The sequence below is a fragment of the Manihot esculenta genome, chromosome 7, assembly GCF_001659605.2.
Source record: "Manihot esculenta cultivar AM560-2 chromosome 7, M.esculenta_v8, whole genome shotgun sequence".
In the NCBI taxonomy this organism is placed as follows: Eukaryota; Viridiplantae; Streptophyta; class Magnoliopsida; order Malpighiales; family Euphorbiaceae; genus Manihot; species Manihot esculenta.
This window is the reverse complement of record NC_035167.2, coordinates 1,185,157-1,205,246: the sequence shown is the minus strand read 5'-3', so window position 1 is coordinate 1,205,246 and position 20,090 is coordinate 1,185,157. Positions and strand designations below refer to the sequence as shown.

Sequence of the window (20,090 nt, the reverse complement as noted above, 5' to 3'; positions counted from 1 at the left end):
GTATTTTTTAATTGGATATAAAAGTAATTTATCCATTTAAAAAATATTTTCACCTACCGTTGTGTTTCACGTACGGATAAGGAAGTAATGATGCAATGTGAAGATTAAAAAGTGGTTAGTTAATTAATTTTTTAATTAAGGGTTGAGTTGTTTGGTTAATTTCATTTAATTTCTATACTTTAATTTTATTTAATTCAAACCTTGATAAAAAAAATATTTTTATTTAATTATGTGTGATTTAGATTTTATTATTAAAAAAAACAGCTATAAAATTTATCCGTTGGGCTGTTCTCTGCTGCCGCCGAAGGCTACCATACCCAGAACAGTTTTAGTCCCTGTACCCAAGAAACAGTAAAGCCCACTAATTTTCGGCCCCGTCGATGTCAGGCTAGCTCTGCAGAGCTTGCCTCTTTTGTAAAGGACAATTGGCCAAATAGAGAACGCACATTCACGGAGACATAAACATTCAGGCCAGAGAGAGACAGAGAGAATGAGTGGGGAAGGGAAAGTGGTGAGCGTGACTGGAGCATCTGGGTACATAGCTTCATGGCTGGTGAAGTTCTTGCTTCAACGAGGCTACACAGTCAAAGCTGCAGTTCGAGACCCAAGTCAGTAATAACTCGTAACACTAAGTAAAGCTTTAATCTTTGATTCCATTTCTGTTTCTTATCTTGCTTTTAGGTGACATTTTAATCTTAAAATTTTCAACATATATTCTGATCAAATTATATTCTAGGCTGTCTGTGAAGTAGATAACTTGATCTTTTGCTCTTGCGTACTGAATTTTCTTTTTAATTTTCCGATCATTTGTGATCATTAAAGTTGTTGGGTTTCTGCGATTTCTTTAATTTGAACTTGATGTATCAGTAAATAGCCTAATTTGAGATCATGACCCAAACAGGTGGTTGACTAAGATAAACCTTAAAATTATTTAATCTGGGTAGCTTAGCCATGATTATTGAAATAAAAGATTATGTTGATATATGGCTCAGATGATGCAAAGAAAACTGAACACTTGCTTGTACTTGATGGAGCTAAAGAAAGACTGCAATTATTCAAAGCAGATTTAATGGATGAAGGGTCTTTTGATCCTGTGGTTGAGGGATGACGTGAATGTGTTTTCCATACAGCATCTCCATTTTATTTATCTGCAACTGATCCCCAGGTAAATCTCCTCTTAGTTGTGAATTAGTTTTAGAGTCTTTTAATATGTGATGTTGTCAAAAGTTTCAATTTTCAACTAGTAACCAAAATGGAAATCCCTTAAATACTCGCAGATCTTTTCAAGAGATAATTTAAACAAGTTTATCAACCAATGAGTTTATTCGAATATGAGATAATTTTCAAGTAGTAACCACTCTTCTTGTTTTTTTATTATTATTATTTTTTTTTATTAATACTCCCATTGATATTTTTCCTTTTTTCCTCTTCAGGCAGAACTTATTGATCCTCCATTGAAGGGAACACTTAACGTTCTTAGATCATGTACTAAAGTTCCTTCTATCAAAAGAGTGGTCATAACATCATCCATGGCAGCAGTTGCATTCAATGGGAAACCTCTTGCTCCTGATGTAATAATTGATGAGACATGGTTTTCGGATCCTGATTTTTGTGAGAAATCAAAGGTATATAGAAGCACTGACTTCTTATTACAACAGCATATTTCTAAAGGCTTTTTCAGTTAATGCTGCCCGAAACAATGTTTATGCAATATCAGTTAGCAAATCTTGTTACACGAACTGTGGAACCTCTGTCCTATAATTTTTTGTTCTGAAAATATGTAAAATTTCTCTCATTTTGCCTTTCACTTTTCTTTGGCTTGGTTGTGTTGCATGTTTTATGCATTGTAGCATGCAGACCAGAAACCATTGTCAGTATATGTTCAACAAATTGTCTTGTTTCTTGTCAGTTATGGTACATGCTTTCAAAAACCTTAGCAGAAGAAGCTGCTTGGAAGTTTACAAAAGAGAATGGAATAGACATGGTTACAATAAATCCAGGATTGGTGATTGGTCCTCTCTTACAGCCAACACTTAATACTAGCTCAGAGTCTGTTCTGAAACTTATAAATGGTAATTTTTCATCTATTTTCTTCTCCTTGCTTGAAATGTTTTATAAATTTATACTGCCAGGTTTTTCAAAGGTTTCATCCCTGTATAATCTTTATGTTTGGCTAATATTTAATAAAATGCAAATTCCTGTGAGAATTTCCAGGCCTACTATGCTTTTGGCACAAAATCCACAATGGCTCAATCCTAATGACTTGATAGAAGTTTGAGTTAAACACAAGAAGAAGGAAAAACATATTAGACACTCAGCTCAACAACGTACTGAGTCTCAATCACAAAATAGTTGAGGTCAAACATAAGAGACATAAGAAAGATATTAGCAAATTTAAAAGAAAAATTTACTAATTAATCTCTATGTTATGAGAAAACTTATTAATTGGATCTTCAGTTTTGAAAAATACATTAAAACGTTCCTAGCATTTTTAAATCTACTAATTAGTGCTTCTGTTAATTTTAGCTTTTAAGTGTTTTACTATTTAGTTCTCATAATTTGGAAAAATTCATTTGTTGGTTCTTCGGTTTTATAAAAAACCTACTAATTAGTTCTTCCGTATTAAAGGCATTTTAGACTTTTTTGCAATATTTAGTAGCCAAAATTAACAAAGGAACTAATTAGTAGAAATTTTAAAATATAAGAAATATTTTAATATATTTTTCAAAACTGAGAGATTAACTAATGAGTTTTTTTATATTAAAGACCAAATAGTAATTTTTCAATTGAAAATTGCTTGAAAACTAAGAATTCAACATGTTTTACTGTTCTTAAAAAAGAAAACTATAACCAATCCCTGAGATTCCTTAATTCTGTCAGAATGTAAGTGCCTAATTATTACTTTATATATATTTTGCATGCAATTATTTGTGATGCAAGCAGTTGAGATGTTTTGATGCAGGAGCAGAAAAATATCCAAATACAACATTCAGATGGGTTGATGTCAGAGATGTTGCCAATGCACACATTTATGCCTTTGAGAATTCTTCAGCTTCTGGAAGATATTGTTTAGTTGGGTCAGTTGTACACTCTTCTGAGACTCTGGAGATTTTGCACAAACTTTTCCCTGAACTCAAGCTTCCTAAAGAGTAAGTTTCTTAGATAACATACATCATTCCATTTTACCCATTGTCTACATAACGGACAGAGATGAGCTTGTATCCATTTTTATCGATTGCAGATGCGCAGATGACAAGCCACCCTCGACGAAATATCAAGTATCCAAAAAGAGAGCAGAGAGTCTAGGCGTCAAGTTTACTCCTCTCGACGTAAGTTTGAAGGACACTGTTGAAAGCTTGAAGGAGAAGAACTTAGTTAGTTTTTGACTTGGATTATTTTACATGCTAGTCAGAAACCTGCAACTTATTTTATTTAGTCATTGTTGCTGGCCACAGTTGAGGCCTTCATGTCTAGGAAGTAAGCACCAGAGGTGATGTACCTGCAGCTGGAAAAAATATTAATTTATACTATGCAAAAGGCTTCTTTAAACCTTTGACAAATTCCCAATTGTAGATTAAACTCATAACAATTTTTTTGATAGTATTAGAGACATCAGCAGAGGCGATCCACTCGCCATTGGGAGGGTAACGAGCAATGGTTCAACAAATGATAATTATAAGCCTTCTAAATTTTGATAGTACTAGAGACATCAGCAGAGGCGATCCACTCTCCCAGCCACTGGGAGAGTAACGAGCAATGGTGGCTTGAGAACCATAATCTCATAGATGGAGATATCAAGTGGTATCGGAGTTGAGGATGAGAACTAACCGGTTGGGAGAGGATTGACATTTAAAGAGAAAATTGAGATTTTTAAAGGAAATGAAGATTTGATTGAGAATGAAAATGGCATTTTTAGAGGAATCAATTGCTAACCATGGTTTTAGAGAAGATTTACATTTGTAGAGAAAATGGAGATTTGATCAATGGAGTTGTGTTGTGTAAGAGGAGAAAGGTGAATAGGTGATGAGTAAAGATGAGTGACAGGGGCCGCAAGCTTGATCAATGGAGTTGTGTTAATTGATGGACAAAAAAATTGTTAAAGGCATTTTGCTTTTATATTAATTTATCCATTTAGTCAAGAGATAAATATGATGACGAGGGATAAAAACATTAATAGTAATAAAAACTCAAATTGAAACTATTTATTATGATAAACTCAAAGATTTGAGCTTAACAGGGGCAGCAAGCTTTTTGGGATGATCCAATCTCACAGCTTGTAGAGCATCTTCTCTTATCAAATTCTTCAAGTTCATATTCTGTGCTTTTGTCTATATTTCCAGGGAACCAAACAGAAAAATGAATAATTAAAAAAATTGCATTGTCTATTATATAATCTAGATGACTATATGACAAAAAGGATCAACATCATCTGACATGTTTGTTTGTGGACCAATCTAACAACTTCATCATAATTCTACAACAATGATAATTGACCAAATTATTACCGTCGGTTCATATAAGATTTTCATTTTAGTAAATCTTTGAGCTGTACAAGAAAATGGAGTTGCACATTAGTTAATGAGAGAAGAAGAGAATGAATAGAGAAGGAAAAGTAGTATGTGTAACGGGAGGGTCAGGTTACATAGCATCGTGGCTGGTCAAGTTCTTGCTCCATCATGGATATACAGTGAAAGCCACTGTTCTTGATCTAAGTTAGTATCCATCTCCTTATTTATTCTGTTTTGTTTCTTTTGATCTCAGTGTGATAAAGTCAGGATGATATTTCTGGTTTCTGATTAAAATCTTCAAAATTTGAGTTATGGATTTTGTTTTTTTAATCTTATCACCCCAAATCAGTGAGTTAAAATCAAGTTTTCACCACTGGTAGGTTTCCAACTTGCCCATTAAGGAGTCTGATTATACATCTGTTGTATAGATGATTTAAAGCAAACTGAACACCTATTTGCACTTGATGGAGCTAAGGAGAGACTCTTCTTGTTCAAAGCAAATTTACTGGAAGATGGATCTTTTGATTCCGCCATTGATGGATGTGAAGGTGTATTTCACACAGCTTGTCCACTCTTTTGTACAAATGATCCACAGGTGTAGACCTTACAGTCGAATTTCTCTCTTTTATTGCGGTTATAAGTGCGTGTCTTTTTAGTACAATGGGTTTGTCACAACCCATTGATTCAGTGTTAGCCAATATTTTCAGGCAGAACTGATTGATCCTGCAGTGAAGGGAACTCTAAACGTTCATGTACAAAAGTCCCTTCTCTCAAGAGAGTGATCATAACATCTTCAATGGCATCAGTTATGTTCGACGGAAAGCCTATGATACCTGATGTGGTAATTGATGAGACTTGGTTTTCAGATCCTACCTATTGCGAGTCAATAAAGGTGAGAATATGTTGCCTGAAATTCAAACTACCACAGCTTCTGCAAGCTCTAGATTCACATTGGTCACTATCAGAACCTTGTTTCAATAGCTAGCATTACACTTTTTATGGGTTTGTATTAATTTTTCTGGGTTTTCTAGCATTGGTATCTGTATGCAAAAACCATAGCTGAGAAAGCTGCCTCAAAATTTGCAGAAGAAAGTGGAATTGACATTGTCACAATACATCCAGGATTTGTAATTGGTCCTTTCTTACAGCCAACTCTAAATGTCACTGTGGAGGTTATTCTAAACTACATAAATGGTAAACTCTTTCTCAGTGTTCTGTCTTTAAATGTAATGATCTCTAACATGTCCATTCTTTGTGAATTGTGGGTTCCTTGCATGCAGGAGAAACATTTCCTAATGAAATTTACAGATTTGTCGATGTTAGAGATGTTGCATCTGCACATATTCAAGCTTTTGAACAAGCTTCTGCTAATGGCAGATATTGTTTAGTCGGAAAAGTTGTACATTTCTCCGAGTTCTTGAAGATTGTTCATGAACAATACCCCGCTCTGCATCTTCCTGAAAAGTAATCTTTTTTCTTTCTTTTTTTTACCTTTTGAGTGATACAGGATTTGACAGTTGTAGAAATTGTGGTGCATGATGTTCTTGGTTAGCAGATGTGAAGATGAGAAGGCTTTTGCATTAAAATATGAAGTAATGCTAATAATGAAATCTGTTATGTTCTTTTTCATTTCCACAAGGATTTTCTATGTGCAGGAAGTCCAGTTTATTAAAATGTAACCGATTGGAAAATGTACGGATTGTGTTGAATTTAATATACATCGGAAAATTTTCTACTTTTATCCTTTCATTTGTCCAGGTTCATTTTGTTGGAAAAGAACCCAAATAAATTCTTATACGTTTTTTTAAAATTAAAAAAAATGAAAATTTTATTAATTAAAAAAATTAAAATTTTTATTTCAAACTATAAAAACAATAGAATTAAAGTGAATTAAATTAAATTTTTATAAAATTTTTAATATATATATCAATAAGTTTTATTACAATAAAATTAGAGTCGTCCCAAAAACCATAAAATTTTAAGTTAAATATTAAATATTTATTTATAGTTATACTATCTTTTCTTTTGTATACATCACACGTTAGTCTGAACTATTCAGAGATAATTAATAATTTAATAATAATAATTTTTTAAACAGAATTAGAAATTGAAAGAGTAAACGTTACTCAAATACATTATAGAATTATTATAAAATTATTAACATAGTATTTTGTTTAATTATAGAATTCATTTAAAATGAATTTTACCCTTTTTGTTTGATATAATTAAATGGTATAATTCGATTGGATTTCATATAATTTCCATCTAATATAATTTCAGAATTGAAATTCACTGGCAAATCTGATTCGCCTACTACATCTCCCTCGAATCCTTTCTCTTGCTCAATCTCATTCTTCCGACAAAGACAAAGCAGCGGCTTCAAATGCCGATCTTATTAATTCAGCTCTTCGGCCTGTGTTTGCAGTCATTATCTGGGTTTATACCGCCTCCAAATCCAGCTCAATGCTTTCTGGGATTGCCGGTATTTTGCTTGAATCGGTTTTTTTTTTTTTTTTTTTTTTTCTGCTTTCTGAGGTACTGTTGGTGGCAGCTCCGTCATAGTAGCTGGTGGTTCCACTTTCTATTTTTATTTTATTATTGATTTCTTTTTGTAAACCATATTGTGATGTTAGGTGAGATTATTAAATAAATAATTTACCAGTAGCTATCCAGATTTTAAGCAGGGGACTGTGACTTGGCTGTAAATTACCTAGTCTTTAGCACTTTTTTGGAAAAAAAAAAAAAAAAAAAATCTTTGGCATCTATTTTGCTTGCAAAGATTAGACCTTTTTTAGAACTAATTCAAAGAAAAAATGAGTGGAGAAGGAAAGGTGGCTGTGTGACAGGAGGGTCTGGTTACATAGCCTCCTGGCTAATCAAATTCTTGCTTCAAAGAGCTTACACTGTCAAGGCCACTGTTCGTAATCCAAGTAAATCCCTCCCCATCTGTCTCTTTTTTTTCCTACAAGCTCAGTTGGGTCATTGGTGAATCTTAATTTCTTTGAATGAGGGTTTGATTTTATAGTGACTTTGGTTGTGGCTGTGCGGCTGTGGATCTAATCTTTTATGTTTTACTTCTGGTTTTGACTTCATTTTATACAATTTCATGGGTATTTAATTGCTTATAGCACTTTTTTATGTGGTTTTGTTGATTATTGATAATTTTATATCCTGCTGTTTGCTTGTTAAGAATGAATTGAATCAGCCCTCACTTCGATTGAGTAGCTAAATGACTTAAACTTTTCATGTATCATTATTTTAAACACCAAGCAAGGACGATGGAAAGAAAGCAAGATACTAGCATATGAGTAAACTTCTACTAAACTGATGTGAAATCTTAAATTAGTTTGCTTGTTTTAGTGTTTCTTTAACTTTCAATGTTCTCATTGGACTCATACTTCAGTTCATTGAATCTGTATTCTGTACCCCAGATGATCTGAAGAAAACTGCACACTTGCTTGCACTCGAGGGAGCCAAGGAAAGGCTTCACTTGCTCAAAGCTGATTTATTGCAAGAAGGATCTTTTGATGCTGCAGTTGATGGTTGTGAAGCTGTTTTCCACACAGCTTCCCCTGTATCTCTTCAAGCCAATGCGGATCCTCAGGTCCATCATCTTTGACAACCTTTTCACTGCCTTTATATGTGATAGAGTTCCTCCCTTTGGACCTAAACTGCAATTTCTGACTGTTCTGTTGTCATTTGGCATTACATTTTCTCATATTTCTCTATAATAACTTGTGCACTATCTGTGTTATTTTATTATGTTGATGTAACTGTTCGCCACCGGCTATTTCGATGTGTCAGGCAGAACTAGTTGATCCTGCAGTGAAGGGAACTCTAAATGTTCTTCGATCTTGTGCAAAAGTTCCTTCTATCAAGAGAGTGATTATAACATCTTCATTCGCTTCTCTTCCATACAATGGAAAAATTCTGGCCCCTGATGTAGTTGTTGATGAGACTTGGTTTTCAGATCCAGCTGTTTGTGCAAAACGGAAGGTTTGTCTTCTATTAAAATGCTACTCATTATCTTTTGGCCCTGAAATTAATTGCTTAACCCTCTGTTTGGAATCAAGAATTTCACCAGAATTCAATTCAATTGATTTTTTTTTTCTATCAATTTTTTTGTACGGAATGAGTGAAATCAAACTTTTTTAATTTAAAAAATTGTCATTTTAAAAGAGGTCAAATTCTTGCATAATTTTGTAAGAATTCATTTGAACTCTTTTCTTGCAAGATGAATCACCCTAAACAAGGGGTAAAGGGTAAAAGAAGATGAAAAAGGGATATCTGACCATCATGGTTTGTCCTTGAGCATATCAATCTTGATTACTTCTAATTTACCCATCCCAATTGGATGGTTGTGATGATACAATGAAATCAACTTGATTTTATATCTTTAACTGTTTTGTTTATGAGATAATTTGGTCTTTTCTTTCTCCAGCTCTGGTATCAACTTGGGAAAACGTTAGCTGAGCAGGCTGCTTGGGAATTTGCAAAAAACAACAAGATGGATTTTGTTACAATACATCCAGTGTTTGTCCTTGGTCCTCTTTTGCAGCCAACTATTAATAGCTCAATCGAGATACTTTTCAATCTCATAAATGGTGTGCTCCAGCAACATAAGAAGACATGTCCATTTGATTACCAAATATCTTGACATTTTAGCATTAATTTAATCACACAATATTACATGATTTATTATGTAACAATCAGTTGATTTTGTTTTTTGGGTAGGAGGAGCTCAAGAGTATCCTGATGCATATTATAGATCCATCGATGTGAGAGATGTTGCATATGCACATATTCAAGCTTTGGAGATTCCTTCAGCTAGTGGCAGATATTGTTTAATTGAAAGCGACGTTCACTTCTCTGAGGTTCTGAAGATTGTGCAGCAACATTATCTTACATTGCACCTTCCAAAAAAGTATGGTTTTTTTATATTTTTGCATGCTCATGTTGGACCAGCTATATGAATGGCTAAGTTTTATAATTATTTGGATTACTGAGAAATAGTTGTTTTGAATGATTAATTTAATCATGGAATATCATCTGAGTTGCAGATGTGGCTCCGGATTGAATTACTTAACAAAGTCTGGGGTATCCAAGGAAAAAGCGAAAACTTTGGGTATTGACTTCATTCCTTTGGAGGTTAGTTTGAAGGACACTATTGAAAGCTTGAAGGAGAAGGGCTTCCTCAGCATTTGATTTTTGCTGTTGGATGAAAAGCAATGGAAATTGTTGACTGATGAGACTTTTTTACTTAAGTTTTATTTAATGTTTTGTTTATGTTGAGAATTTGAATCATAATATTAGGAAAGAAAAAGAAGAAAAATAGAGAACCGAAGAAAGAATTCTGCTAAGAACTCTCTTGTTAAAATTGAAATTAATATTTCTTTATATAGGCTACAATTAAAATTCAAAACTTAAAAAAATTTTAAAATATCTTAACAAATCTTATAGTTTGTTTGAATAATAAAAAATCTAGAATAATAAAAAACAATAACTGAATATCAAAATAAATATTTGAAAATTTGAATTAAAATCTCAAATACTTTCCTTTAATTCAAAATTTTCTCAAAATTTAAATTTTATGGATGGAGTATTTCTCTCTAACTATTAATTTGTGAAGCATTTCTCCTCACTGCAACAATTGCTGATGCACTTTTTACCAACCTCACACGGAGCACTTCTTTCCAAATCAAATCACGAAACTAACCTCTCCAAATCAAATCACTGTACTAACCTTTCAACATTGTTTTTTTTTTTTTTTTTTTGAATTTAGCACTTCTTTCTAAAATAAAATTTCTTAGTACACCTCTCGCCAATTAATTTAAAATAAAGGTTTTATTTTGTTATTTTAATTAAATTTACTTTTCCTTTTGTTTTCAAATTTGTAATTTTTTGTAAATGACTAAGTTTTTAACAATGTGGTTTTCCTTTATAGATGACTTGACTGAAATGACTTGAATGTATTTTCTGAGTAGTAAGAGTCAAGTTTTCAATGTATTTAAAAAATTTAAACCTTTAATTGAAAAGCAGAGTGGTTGTGCCTTTAAGATTTTGAGGTCTGATAATGGTAAAGAGTATATCTCGAATGAATTTAACAAATTCTATGAAGATACTAGTATTTAACATCAACTTTTAGTTTCTTATTCACCTCAATAGAATAGAGTTTCTGAGAGAAAGAACATAACAATTATTGAAATAGCCAAATGTATGTTGAAAGAGAAAGTGCTACCAAAGATGTTTTGGGCTGAAGCTATTTATACAACTGTGTATTTATTGATAGACTTCCTACTAGAGCAGTGGAAGGGAAAACTCAGCTGTAGCATAGTTTGGGTCAAAGCCTTTTGCAAGCCACTTGAAGGTCTTTGGATAAGTTTGCTACATACTTGTTCCTAATGTCAAGGGAGTGAAGCTAGATGATAAATTTGATTTGAGTATTTTTCTAAGTTATATAATTTCATCAAAATGCTAAAAAATCTATAATGTGCAAACCAAGAAAGTGATTGTTAGTAGAGATGTGAAGTTTAATGAAGGAGCCTATTGGAACTTTCAGAAAGAGCATATTGTTGGAGCAGTAAACTCTATGTTAGCCAAAAGTTATTTTTGAAAGCTCTAGCAATGGAGATATAAAATTTGAAAAAGAATCTAATTCTGATTCATAATCTGAAAACGAGTCTAATTTTGTTTTAGAATCTGAAAAGGAGTCTAATTTCGATAATGAAGCACATGCCTTTAAATTAAGTCTCTTTCCGAGATTTATGAAAGATGTAATGTGGCTGTGGCAGAACCAAGCTGCTATGAAGAAGCTTCTCAAACTAAAAAATGACAGAATGCTATAAAAGAAGAAATTGCAGTAATTAAAAAGAATGAAACCTGGGAATTGGCTTCCAAACCAAAGGGTAAAAATGTAATTGGTGTGAAGTGGATTTACAAAATTAAATTAAATTCTGATGGCTTTATCTTCAAGTACAAAGCCAGACTTATTATGAAAGGTTATGCTCAGCAACCAGGGGTTGCTTATGGAGATACTTTTACTCCAGTTGCTAGCATGACACTATTAGATTGTTGTTGTCTTTAGCAATCTAAAATGGTTGGCAAGTGTTTCACTTTGATGTCAAATTTGCAATCTTGAATGATTTGCTAAATGAGGAGATTTATATCCAGCAGTCTGAAGGATTTGAAGTAAGGGCTAAGAAGACAAAGTGTATAAGGTTAAGAAGGCACTTTATTGCCTGAAACAAGCTTTAAGAGCTTGGTATGCAATGATTGACTCACATCTGATCCAAAATGGATCTAGAAGGAGTGAAAATAAGCTAACCTTGTATGTAAATAATGTTGGAGATGAATCTCAGCTGATTGTGTCACTTTATATTGATGATATGTTAGTGACTAGTAGAAATTCTCAGTTATTGGATAATTTTAAGCTGAGAATGCAATCTGAATTTGAAAAATCAGATTTGGAAATTATGACTTATTTTCTTGGGCTTGAAATTGAGCAAGGTGCTGATGGTATCTTTATGTCTCAAAGGAAATATGCTCTTGAAATGCTGAAAAAGTTTAATTTGGATAAATACAAGTTTGTGGTTGTTCCTCTTATTGTGAATGAGAAACTTAGCAAGGATCATAGAGCTGAACTAGCAGATGCTTCACTGTACAAAAATTTGATTGGTAGTTTGCTATATTTGATTGCTTTTAGACCTGATTTAATGTATTCAACAAGCTTATTATCTAAATTTATGTATTTTCCTAGTCAATTGTATTTTATTGCGGGTAAGAGACTATTGAGATACTTGAAGGGTATTGCTGAATTTGGCTTATGGTTTCAAAGAGGAAAAGTTGTCAAGCTTGAAGGTTATGTGGATAGTGATTGGCTGATGTATTGATGATTCATAGAGCACTAAGCTATGTTTTTTTCTTAGTTCAAGTCATTTCTCTTGGAATTAAAGGAAGCAAGATGTGGTAGCTTAATTTACTGTTGAGGCTGAATATATATTTCAGCTATTGGTGCTTTAAATCAATCAATTTGGCTTAGGAAACTACTAAAGAATTTGGGAATTGAGCAAGTGTACTGTTATATGGTATGATAAAAAATCAGCTATTACCATTGCAAATAATTCTGTTTAACATGGAATAACTAAGCACATTAAAGTGAAATTTCATTTTCTAAGAGAAGTAGAGAAAAAATTCAGAGATCAAGTTGCTGCATTGCAAGTAAGTTTGAAAAATTAAGAAAGAAGCTTGGAGTATCAAGAAAAAATCTCAAGAAGTGTTGATTGATGAGATTTTTTCTAGATACTTAGGTTGCTTAAATCTTAGTTAATGTTTCATTTAAAGTATACTTTTTATTGTAGATGCAATGATATAATGGTTAGTTAAATGATTGTAGTACAATTCACCGTACCTTAACCATGCTTTTTTATTTTATTTGTAAGAGTTATTAATATCTGTTGTAATTTGTGTAATCAGTCTCATTTTGACTACTTATTCCATGAATCATAATCTTTTAGCAAGAGAGGGAGAGACTTAAAAAAGAGTTTTGAATTTTTTTTTTCTCAATTCACTACTAATTTTAAATATTAATTTTTAATTTTAAATATATAATTTCAGTATTTAATTATTTATTCTTTATTCCAGCTCCTTAAATACCCGTTTACGGTTTTCAATATCTAATTTTAGTATTTATTCTTACTCCAACTCCCAACACAAATATTACATTCTCCTTTCAAGTTCATTTGTCTTTTAGCTTCTTTTGGTGCAAGATATCATTGCCCTTCAGGATTGTCTTTACTTGAAAAAAATGAACCAATACAATTTGTAAAATATGTATCAATTTGTATACAACTGAATATAAACATATTATATGCGTCACTTGTTTCACTGGTAGATGAAGTTCATTACAGGTCTGATTTCTGAGGAAGTTTTCTTTTTTTTTTTTTTTCTTTTATCTGATTTCATATCTCATTCCAAATAATAAGACGCAAGAAAAATAATAACCAATTCAGATTTAATTCGGTCTTTTCAAAATATATTCAGAATTCATAGCCAATCCATTTAATGCTCTATCTGATTTCTGGTTCTTGTGATATACTCTTACAAAATTCATCTAAAATTCAGGGCTCTTACATATTCTGGCAACACAATTTATATAAAAACTGATTTCTCAGGAAAAAAAGGGAAAATTATGTTATTTGCATTGAATGAACAAATGATTAGCATAATAGCAAAGCTACTTAAAATCAGAGAAATTAGAAAAAAAAAAAAAATCAGCACAGTTGAGTCTGGGCATTGCATGTTGGATGATCAAAACAGAGGTCTCGAGTGAGAATTTAGATCCTGAAATACGCAGGCCTGCAGCAAGTCATTCGAAGAAGTGTGCAAAACTCCCATCATTCAGCTTCATTTCTGCTTCCCGCTCAGCAAGATTACTCTGTATCTTGTTTTCTGAACTGCGACAGACAGGAAACTTATCCCGGTGAGTTTTTATTCCGGGATGTCAAGGGCACAACCTGCGTAGCTTAATGAATCTCCATCATCTTCGCCGCAGGTGTAAGTTATGAAGATAACTGCTAGATGGAGGATTTTCACACTATTGATTTAGCATTTGTTTCAAGCCAGATTCATCATTAAATCACAGATTTGCTTTACAAGCAATAACTAGGGGGATTTCATATTACTGAATCGCTTATTTTTGGAGACAGAAGAAGAGTGCTCACATTTTGTTTTTACTGCACAAACACTTGATAAAGAATCTGAGTGAGAAGTTCCTCTCGCCAAGAACATTTGCACCCAGAAATTTCCTTAAATAAATAAGGTTTTAACAAGGTGAATGCTTTGCTTTTTCTTTTTTTGTGAAGAACTTCAGAGTAAACAAAGGTAAGACTATTGGGTTTTGATGTTTACCTTGTGTGGGAGAAATATGATGTTTATCCAGAACTTCAGAGTAAACAAAATGTATTCTTAATGTATTCTTTTTTAGGATCCGGCCCACCCAAATGTAAAAAGTCTTGCAATTATTATAAATAACAGCAACACTCGAGAATTAAATAATAAACTGATTTTATAAATCATATTGTAACGTTATAGGAGAATATCAAATAAATAAATTATTAAATTTCTAGAAATTTTAAAGAAAAAATTATAATTTAATCATTAATTGATGTTTTTATTTTTAAAAAGATATATTAAAACATTATTAAAATTTTAAAATATTAAAAATTAATTTATTTTTAAAAAAATTTAAAATATTTTTGATATTGAATGATTATGTAATAAATTTTTTATAAAATTAATAAATCAATTAATAAATTTTATGAACATATAAAAATTAAATAGTAAAATATTTAAAAAAATAATAATTTTTAAATTTTTAAAATAGTAGAGATATTTTAGTATTTTTTTTTTTAAACTTAAGTGATTAATTTTAAATAGAGAAGGGTGACTTGATTGTAAATTACCTAGTCTTTAGCACTTTTTTGAAAAAATAAAATCTTTAGCATCTATATTTGCAAATTCCTTGCTTTTTTATTTTTTGGCTTGCAAAAATTAGACCATTGTTAGAACTTAGAACTAATTCAAAGGAAAAATAAGTGGAGAAGAAAAAGTAGTCTGGTTATCCTATCTGTCTCTTTTTGGCCTACAATCTCAATTGGGTCATTGATGAACCTTAAATTTTTTTAATGAGGTTCCGCTGTTTAATTTCTTGGTTGGGTTTGATTTTATACTGACTTTGCTTGTGGCTTTGGAGCTGTGGATCTAATCTTTATGTATTACTTCTGGTTCTGACTTCATTTTATGCAATTTCTGGTCTGATTTCTGAGGAAGTTCCTTTATATTCAGATTTCATAGCCAATCCATTTAATGCTCTATCTGATTTCTGGTTTTTGTGATATACTCTCACGAAATTCATCTAAAATTCAGTGCTCTTACACATTCTGGCAACACAAATTTATAACCAAAACTGATTTCTTAATTAGGAAAAAAGGGAAAATGATGTTATTTGCATTGAATGAACACATTATTAGGAAAACTACTTAAAATCAGAGATATTAGAAACAAATTGCAGCATGGGTAACTTTGAGTATTGCATGTTGGATGAAAGAAACAGATAGAGCATGTCATTCAAAGAAGTACGCAAAACTCCATCATTCAGCTTCGCAACTATTGAGTTGTTTTCTAAACTGTGACAGATAAGAAACTTGTCCCTGCGAGCTTTAATTCCAGTATGTCAAGGACACGACCTGCATAGCTTAGTGAATCTCCACCATCTTCGGCTTGGTTTGAAATCTGTTTCAAGCCAGAGTCACCATTAAGTCACTGATTTTCTTTACAAGCAATAACTAGGAGGATTTTATATTACAAGTGGAGTCCTTACAACTTACTGTATAGCTTGTTTTTTGAAGATGGAAGAAAGGGAGTACTTTCATTGTGTTTTTAGTGCCTGATTCTTTGTACTTTCATTGTGTTTTTAGTACAAAGAATCTGAGTGAGAAGTTTCTCTCACAATTCTAAACTCGTGTTTTTGAGAAGCACCTTTGTATGAATCTTTTGGCGACACTCTCAAAGTAGTCGTGCAATGTGTGGAAATTCTTCTGTGCAAAGCCAGTCAAGTAATTGTTGCCATGGCATGTAGTTGTGGTTTCTTAATGTCTGTTCTAATAACTTCTGCACATGGAATCAAATTAATCTTTAAATTTTGTGAAATTCAAAGGAAGGCAAAATTATAAAACAATAATAATCATAAAAATAAAATGGAGAGAACTTAGAAGCATGACCTGCCAAGCATCCATGTGATTCCTCATACTTGATGAGCCATTGATGGCAAGAACATATGCACCCAGAATTCTCCTTTAATTAAATAAGGTTTCAACATGGTGCACTCAAACTTCTGCACATAGAGTCAAAATTAATCCATTATATCCACGAAAAGAATAAAGGCAGAATTACATTAAAATATAAATAAAAATGATGGTTAGAAGAATGACCTGCCAATGCATTTAAAATCTCTTTGAATTTGTTTCTCACTTCCCAATTTATTAGAATTTCTGGTTCCAGTCTGTATGTGTGGGAAAAAAAGGGTTAAAATTTTATTATAAAGCAAATAAATTTTATTATTGACCTTGATTGTAAAGAAATAATGACAAAAGGATACTTACGAAATACAACATTTGGGATGTGAGAAATGAAAGCCCAATCCGCACCCTTTTTATTTCCACATCTTTCCTTCAATTGGGGACAGTCCACGATACTCAATGTTCGTAAAGAGGTGAGGGAATGCAACTCCTGAGGCAGACACTTCAATGCCGGACAAGTACCAATGGTTAGTGTTTGAAGACAAGTGAGATTCCGCAGTCCATCTCGAGGTAGAGATTCGAGCTCTTCAATGTCCCTAATCGAAAGGTGCTTCAATTTAGAGAGAGGAGGAATGATCGAGGAAGAAGAAGAGATTGATGGTGTGAATATTTGGTGCACAAGTTGTGGGCTTGCTTTCTCCAAATATAGTGATTCTTCGAGAGATGGAAACTGAGGGATGGAGGTCAAATTCGGGCAGTTATCACAAAAGAAATATGAAAGACAAGGAAATTGGAGTAGCTCAAGTGCTGTCGAATCATCCCTCTTCTTCTGCCATCCTTTAAGCTTAGGACAACCACATAGCCTGAGAAACTTTAGGGATGGAAAGAATGATGTTGGTTGTCCCTCAATCTCCATGTATTCTAAATTACCTAATGCCCCAATCTCTAGACGTTGAAGAGAATGGATTTGATCCATTGGTGGGAGATGCTGACATCTCTTCCAACGCCATATATCGACCTTGACAAGATTCGTGAGGGAAGAGAACCAACTTGGGAACCTCCTGCCTCCATAGCCATGGACATTTAACGCTTTAAGATTGGGATGTGGTTGGAGATTTTGGAATGCCATTTCATCTCTATCAACATTTGAAACTTCCCAACCCTGATCCCAATGTAATTCCAACGATTGAAGGAGTGGCTTCTCTTTCAAATTAACATTTACAATCTCATTATCCACAAATCCTAGATTTGTAATTTCAAGACTTCCCCTCAAATTGTTAAGTTTATTCAATTCATTTATTTTTCCAACATCCTTGGAGGAAATATGCCCTTTTGCCATCACGAACTTTGACAACGTCTGAAGTGAAGTCAACTGCCCAAGCCCACGTGGCATATGAGTCAAAGGACAACCTTCACAATATAAATGCCTAAGAGTCACAAGCTTTTTAATATCTTTGGGCAATTCTTTGAGCTTGTGACAATAAGAGACATTTAATACTTGTAAATTCAGCAAATCCGTAATTGAATTTGGAAGTGCCATAAGTTTCCCATTCTGAGAAACATCAAGGTATCTTAGATGTTTTAGCATTTTTATACAACTATCCACCTTTTCAATGCCACTATCACTCAACCTAATGCCACAATATCTCATATGATACGCACGCAAGCACCTTAAGTTTTTATGAATAAACAGCTCTTTGCAATCATGTTTCTCAAGCAAAAGAAATGATCGTACTCTTTTTGCATTATTAAAAATTTTTTGTAATGCAACATTCAAATTCAATGCTACATGATGGGTCTTCTCATCAATAATTGGTGCATCAGAATTTACTAGCTGGATTCTCGTCCCACCGACTGTGGTTGCGAGATCGTGCATTAAATCATGCATTTTACAAATTATGACATTTCCAAAGTTATCTCTTTCCACCTCTTGGAAAAATGACCTCCGCCACAGTATCATAAAATATTCACGCCCAATATCCTCGAGATGATCACTCGTAAATGGTGCCTCAATAAACCCTTGTGCAACCCAAAGATGGATTAATGTTTTCACATTAATCACATAATCTTTTGGATATAATGCGCAGTATGCAAAACAATGCTTCAAATGTGATGGGAGATGATCATAACTTAGCTTCAGTGTTGGTATGATATCATTATCATCTTGACTTATTTGTGAGAGTTCATTTCTTAAAAAGAGCGGCCACTCAGTTTCTAGATTTTTATCATACAAGAGACTTGCGATAGTTTTTATAGCAAGAGGAACTCCACAACATTTCTTCAAAATGTCCTCTCCAATCTTTCTTACATTTGCATTGTTTGGCACCTGTCCCTTAAGTGCTACACGCAAAAACAAAGACCAAGACTCATCCGGAGACAACCCTTTCAAAACATGTTGTGCCATTGTGCTAGATATACCTGCCGCCTTTTCAGAGCGAGTGGTTATTAATATCTTACTTCCACTAGAGCCACCCACTAATAATCTCTTTAAATTCTGCCATTTTTCTCCATTCTCATTCCACACATCATCTAGAACAAGCAGATATTTCTTTCCATCAATAATTTCTCCAAGTTGAGATTTCAATGCTTCTAACTCAAGATCTTCTGGTTTCTTCTTTGTTGCAGACTCTAGAATCTTTCTAACAATCATTTTCACATCAAAAGGATCTGAAACACACACCCATATTCTTCGCTCAAATGAATTCTTAATCAGTTCATCATTGAATATGATTTGAGCAAGAGTCGTCTTCCCTAACCCTCCCATTCCAACAATTGAGAGGACTGAAACGCACTCTTCACCATTGGAAGACAATACAAGTTCTGTAATTGCCTTTTTGTCACCCTCTCTCCCAATAACCACTTCAGGTAAAGAGGACTCAGTTTGATCCCTCCATGCAATCCTCTCCTGATCAGTTCGAACCTCTAACTTAAATTTTCTATCACCTTCAATATCAGCTAGCCTCTCCCTAATCGCCTTAATTTTATGACCCATTTTAAAACCATAAACAAGTTGATTTGAAGACGAAAAGAAGAGACATACCTCCTTTGTCATTCTACTTCCAGTCATCACTCGGCGCCTTAGAGCTTCAGTGGCGAAGTCATCTAGCAAGTCATCAGCATCATAAACAACTTCTTCTAGCCTCTCAAGCCAGCCTTTCACTTGACGGTTAAGTTTCTGCTTCTCCTCAGCATCCAGAAGAACATCGCGAATACTAGAAACCGTGGCCTCAAGTTTCTTAAGCTCACCTTTGACGCCCCACCACAATCCGATCTCATCAAGGGCTCGAGAACCCAGCTTGGTAATGATATCTCCGACAACGTTAGAGAGAACTCCGTCGGCCATTTGGGTGTTTTGGTTTGATTGTAAAAGGATGAAATGTTGCTGTGAAGAAGAAGATGGTGACAACAAATGACTAATATTTATAAGACAACAACAGACTGTAATTGCATTTGAAGTCTAAGTGTCTAAGTCCACGGCGTGTATCAGATTGATAAAGATGTAATGGGTGACAGCTAAGCTAAAGTCGTACTACTGTCAATTTTCTTTATCCATGGAAGTCTGAATCAACTTTCCATTAAAATCCTAATAAACTCAAATTATTTTTTTGAACAAATAAAATCTTTAGTTTTATCACAGAAAACAATTTACTACGAGTGTGATTATCACATAAATAATTTTTTTATATTAAAGCAAGTAAATAATAATTTTTTTGAATTAAATAAAAACTGAAACTGAAAGAAATAATTTTCAGAAATCTTAGTCCAGAAATGAGAGCCAAGGAAAAGA

General features: G+C 33.1%; 2 protein-coding genes and 1 pseudogene across 4 annotated transcripts; 2 read left to right on the top strand and 1 right to left on the bottom strand.

Moving 5' to 3' along the window:
• Positions 1-383: 383 nt before the first annotated feature.
• Positions 384-5,991, top strand: LOC110629304 (annotated as a pseudogene).
• Positions 5,992-7,306: 1,315 nt separating this feature from the next.
• Positions 7,307-9,817, top strand: LOC110629802 (phenylacetaldehyde reductase). The gene is given in 7 exon segments (XM_043958403.1): positions 7,307-7,343; positions 7,346-7,438; positions 7,940-8,112; positions 8,313-8,504; positions 8,950-9,112; positions 9,243-9,432; positions 9,569-9,817. Coding segments are annotated over 7 exon segments (978 nt in total). The 5' UTR covers positions 7,307-7,321; the 3' UTR covers positions 9,714-9,817.
• Positions 9,818-15,458: 5,641 nt separating this feature from the next.
• LOC110629798 (putative disease resistance protein RGA4) lies at positions 15,459-19,853 on the bottom strand. 3 transcript variants are annotated; one of them, XM_021776933.2, is made up of 5 exons: positions 16,667-19,853; positions 16,496-16,566; positions 16,286-16,398; positions 15,893-16,175; positions 15,459-15,797 (listed from the first exon to the last, which is right to left on the bottom strand). In XM_021776933.2, the coding sequence occupies exons 1-2, from the start codon at positions 19,644-19,646 to the stop codon at positions 16,547-16,549; spliced, it is 3,000 nt and encodes a 999-aa protein (XP_021632625.1). In that variant the 5' UTR covers positions 19,647-19,853; the 3' UTR covers positions 15,459-15,797; positions 15,893-16,175; positions 16,286-16,398; positions 16,496-16,546. The 3 variants fall into 3 exon arrangements, with proteins under 3 accessions (XP_021632625.1, XP_043814310.1, XP_043814311.1); XM_043958375.1 differs by having other exon boundaries at positions 15,886-16,398; XM_043958376.1 differs by having other exon boundaries at positions 16,044-16,398.
• Positions 19,854-20,090: the final 237 nt, after the last annotated feature.

Bases quoted from the DNA above. Each gene is read 5' to 3' on its own strand.
- LOC110629798 (XM_043958375.1), bottom strand. From the start codon at position 19,646: ATGGCCGACGGAGTTCTCTCTAACGTTGTCGGAGATATCATTACCAAG. The intron at 16,567-16,666 runs GTAAGTATCCTT...CCACACATACAG, and splicing joins CATCCCAAATGTTGTATTTC to ACTGGAACCAGAAATTCTAA.